General features: G+C 41.0%; 1 protein-coding gene across 1 annotated transcript; it reads right to left on the minus strand.

Moving 5' to 3' along the window:
- Window positions 1-1,628: 1,628 nt before the first annotated feature.
- LOC133630689 (piggyBac transposable element-derived protein 4-like) lies at window positions 1,629-4,671 on the minus strand. Its single transcript, XM_062022338.1, has one exon. It carries the CDS (start codon window positions 3,760-3,762, stop codon window positions 2,071-2,073), a length of 1,692 nt encoding a protein of 563 aa, XP_061878322.1. The 5' UTR covers window positions 3,763-4,671; the 3' UTR covers window positions 1,629-2,070.
- Window positions 4,672-4,885: the final 214 nt, after the last annotated feature.

Consider the following 4,885-nt stretch of genomic DNA (forward strand, 5'->3'; position numbering starts at 1 on the left):
ATCATTACTTTCATATTGAGTAAAAAACTACTTTTTGTTTTTGCAAACCTTACAAACTCACATAAATACATTATTACAGGCATTTTTAGACATAACACATGTTTGGTTTTGGAGTTATGTTTTGATAACTTTCATATTTAGTAGGACTGTTATACTGTCATATTGAATAAAAAAAACTAGCTTGTGTCTTTGATATCCTTACAAAAGATCATTTTTCTAGTAAAACTAACAAAGATACATGTCTCCAGGCATTATTAGCCATTTTGCCTGGGTTGTTTAGGAATTATGTTTAAATACATTTTATTGCTTTTTTCGCATTATCTCAGGATTCTAAAATCCTTACTTTCATATTGAGTAAAAAACTACTTTTTGTTTTTGCAAACCTTACAAACTCACATTAATACATTATTATAGGCAATTTTAGACATGACACACGTTTGGTTCTGGAATTATGTTTATATAACTTTCATATTTAGTATGACTGTTATACTGTCTTATTGAATAAAAACAACTAGCTTGTGTCTTTGCAAACTTTACAAAAGATACATTTTCTAGTAAAACTAACAAAAATACATGTCTCCAGGCATTATTAGCCATTTTGCCTGGGTTGTTTAGGAGTTATGTTCAAATATTTTTTTATTGCTTTTTTCGCATTATCTCAGGATTCTAAGATCATTACTTTCATATTGAGTAAAAAACTAGTTTTTGTTTTTGCAAACCTTACAAACTCACATTAATACATTATTACAGGCATTTTTAGACATGACACATGTTTGGTTTTGGAGTTATGTTTATATAACTTTCATATTTAATATGACTGTTATACTGTCATATTGAATAAAAAAAAACTGGCTTGTGTCTTTGCAAACTTTACAAAAGATCATTTTTCCAGTAAAACTAACAAAGATACATGTTTCCAGGCATTATTAGCCATTTTGCATATGTTGTTTAGGAGTAATGTTTAAATACATTTTTATCGCTTTTTTCGCATTATCTCAGGATTTTAACCCTCCTATTGACCTCGATTTTTGCCTACACCATCGTTCCTCAGGGGTCACATAGACCCCAGAGATGTAAAGCTCTATAAGTTGTTGTGTGTGGGAGTAAGACACATGATCCAATTGACTTTTTTGTGCTCCCAAGTCTTCTGAACACAGAGAAGTCAACTCTGAGTCGATCTGACCATCATACACTGAATTATTGTTGTTTGAATACCGTTTGGTGTCAAATTTGACCGTTTTTTATTGATTTTTTGGCACACTACGCCCCCCCCCCCCAGATAACCTCCCAGTGGTAAACCACTTATTTGTGCTCCTAGGTCCCCTGAACACAAAGAAACAAATTGTGAGTCAATCCAACCATCTTAGACCGAGTTATCGCAGTTTGAATACTGTTAGGCGGCCATCATTGAATGTGACCGAATTGTATTAATTGTATGGTGTTGTTGTTGTTGTTGTTTTTTGCCATTTAGATTGCACTTAGTCAGGCTTCTACCCTAAGACCAGCTATAGCTCTTAGGGTCATGGAAGCACGCAAACCCCCTGACCACGATAAGGTGGCAATCCTCCAGGGGGAAGTTTTTTATAACTTTTTTTTTTTTTCTTTTTTTTTTTCTTTTTTTTTTTTTTCAACAACAACAAATATCTGACCGTTGGCCATTTGGAGTGTCCATTTGAAAATAACAATATTCGTCTCACTCTCCAAGAAAGGGTCAAGCACAAACCCTCTGACCAGGATAAGGTGGCAATCCTCAATGGGGGAAGTTTTTTTATTACTCTTTATATTTTGTATTTTTTTTTGTTTTGTTTTGTTTTTTTTCAACAACAACAAATATCTGACCATTGGCCGGCCATTTGGAGTGTCCATATTTGAAGAAAAAAATAACAAGACAGTAGGCTATTTACCAAAAATATTGTCTTATTTCAAAAAAACTAAAATACTGTAAAAGTCTGCCACTCCTATTTTTTCACAGACTGCAAAAAGTAGCCTAGAGTCTACCTCTCTCAAGAAATGTAAAACAGATGAAAAATGGCAATATTCATCCCCCACTCTCCAAGAAAGGGTAAAGCACTACTGGGCACATGATCCACAACGGATGTGCTCCTTGCAGATGTATTTGCCACATCCCCCACATGTATTAGTTGTCTTGTTATCGTTCCTAGTGGAACAGATCTGGCACCTGCCTCGTTTTTGCCCTCTGGCCACTGGAGGATTGGAGGTGTGTGCCTCCCTCTGAACATCCTCCACTATCACCACAGCAGCCGCTGAGGCTCTTGGTAGGACAACTCTTCGTGCAATTTGGGGTTGCACCAGCGCGTACCCCAGCTGTTCCAGGAACAGCCTCCTCCGGTACAGCTTTTCGCTGTTCCAGCCTTCACTGATCTCCCTCCAAAGCACAAAAGCGTTGTAGGCACTCACATCGATGATGTTGAAGAATACAACAAGGGGCCATCGTGCAGTCATGCGTCGGCAGCTGTACGTGCCTGTGACTTTATCCAGGTTGTCAACACCACCCTTTGTGGCATTGTAGTCCAACACCATTTGTGGCTTCTTGTCCTCCCTGGTGCTGAGCTGGGCATCCTTGTGCATCGTACTCATGAGCACAACGTTCTTCCCTTTCTTGGGGCAATACGAAACAGCTGTGGCGTTCTCAGTGAAGGCAAACACTGAGGATGTAGCCTGTCTGTTCTTGATTGCAACAAGCTCAGAGGGAAGCTCTGGCTTGTTCTTGCGGACTGTCCCCAGCATGGTGACTTTCCGCTTTGCGAGTTCTTCACCAAGGGCATAGGAGGTGAAGAAGTTGTCGCACGTTATATTGTGCCCCTCCAGTCCCTCAGCCATGTCCAGGACAACCCTCATGCCCTGATTTTTTTCAGGTGCTTCCCCAGGGGCTTTGCCGGTGTAGACCTGCATATTCCAGGCATAGCTCGACTGGGCATCACATGCTGCCCATATTTTAATGCCGTATTTGGCTGGTTTACTCGGGATGTACTGTCTAAATGGACAGCGGCCACGAAACGCCACCAGACATTCATCCACAGTCACATGGGGGCCTGGGTTGTAAAGCAATGGCAGTTGCTGAACCCACTTGTCCCATACATCCCGGATAGCTGCCAGCTTGTCATGTTCTCTCCGGCCCTGTCTTTTCTCTCTGTCATCGAACCGTAGGACACGAGACATAATATGGAATTTCTTCAGAGACATGGTGGCTGGGAAGATGGCCCTTCCAGTCTCTTTATTCCACAGGCTTTCTGCTGCCTCGCCTTTGGACTTGTACACGCCCCCCAAAATGAGCAACCCGATGTATGCCTGCAAGTCAATTGCATCGATCGGCTTCCAACTGTCCCCAAACACACGACTCCCCTCTAAATTGGTCATCAAGAGTACATGGTTCTCAATTGATGGTGTCATGAGGAGCTCAAATGCAGATTTTATGTCTTGGACACGGCTAATCGCATATCGGGTTGGGCCTGGAACCATTTTGATGACATTACCAGCGCTAAGTCTACCCTGCCGTTGACGTGGGGCAGGGGACCACGACAACTTTCCATTTTTGGACAGGAAAATGTCTGCTGGTGTTCCAGTGTTGACAGGAACTTCAGCATCAAGGGTCTCATCCTCATCAGAGGACGATGCCCCATAATCAGGGTCTTCCACAACATTGTCTTCGATTTCAGACACATTTTCCTCTATGTCTACCTCTTCACTAAAAACCTGATCCAAAACCTCCTGGACAGAGAACGTCTTGTGGTTTGGCATCATCAAACTCAAAACAAGAGAGAGAGAGAGAGAGAGTATATCACAAACAGCAGCAGAGAAATGGTTTAGAAGGCAAACTCGAAACAAGAGAGAGAGAGAGAGTATATCACAAACAGCAGCAGAGAAATGGTTTAGAAGGCAAACTCGAAACAAGAGAGAGAGAGAGAGAGTATATCACAAACAGCAGCAGAGACAGCAGCAGAGAAATGGTTTAGAAGGCTGCTATGCGAGTGCTTTTATATGTTTGCTCCTCCCCCCTCCCCTCCTCCTGTTCTCACACGGCGCGGGAACGGAATGTTTGAACTGTTCCGACATCCCGCCATTCCGACAGAGTATAAATTATAAATTTATTTTCAAGACCATTTATCTCAGTGGTTTCTGCATCAATTACTAATAAAGATCTACTCACTGCTTTTTTCTGTGTTCAGGGGACTTAGGAGCACAAATAAATGGTTTCCTACTGGGATGTTCGAGGTAGAAAAACGCTAAAATGGCCACCAAACGCTACTCAAACCACACTAGTTCAGCATGTAATAGTCAGATAAACTCACAGTGATTGTTCCATTTCATTTCTTGTGTGACACTTATATGGAAAACTGAGTTTATATGTATTTGTACGTTCAGAAATTACGAAAATCACTTTTGGTCACATTCAAGACCAAGCCTAACAGTATTCAAACTGCAATAACTCGGTCTATGATGGTTGGATTGACTCACTATTTGTTTCTTTGTGTTCAGGGGACTTAGGAGCACACATAAGTAATTTCCCACTGGGGGGTATTTGGTGGGGGGGGGGTGCAATGTGCCGAAATATCTATGGAAAACTGTCAAAATGGCTGCCAAACGATATTAAACCAACAATAATTCAGTGTATGATGGTCAGATCAACTCACAATTGAATTCTCTGTGTTCAGATCACTTGGGAGCACAAAAAAGTCATTTGGATCATGTGTCTCACTCTAACACACAAAGACTTATAGTGCTTTCCAATCCTGGGGTCTATATGACCCCTGAGGAACGATGGCGTGGTCAAAATGTGTACAGAGAAATGAGAAACAATCATGCAGTTGATTTTATATTTTTCTGTGTCTCCCTGATGGATTAGGAAAATTCATGAAATATTAGG

This window comes from Entelurus aequoreus, linkage group LG16 (assembly GCF_033978785.1).
Source record: "Entelurus aequoreus isolate RoL-2023_Sb linkage group LG16, RoL_Eaeq_v1.1, whole genome shotgun sequence".
Classification (NCBI taxonomy): domain Eukaryota; kingdom Metazoa; phylum Chordata; class Actinopteri; order Syngnathiformes; family Syngnathidae; genus Entelurus; species Entelurus aequoreus.

Coding starts and splice junctions, on each gene's coding strand:
- LOC133630689 (XM_062022338.1), bottom strand. CDS start 3,762: ATGATGCCAAACCACAAGACGTTCTCTGTCCAGGAGGTTTTGGATCAG.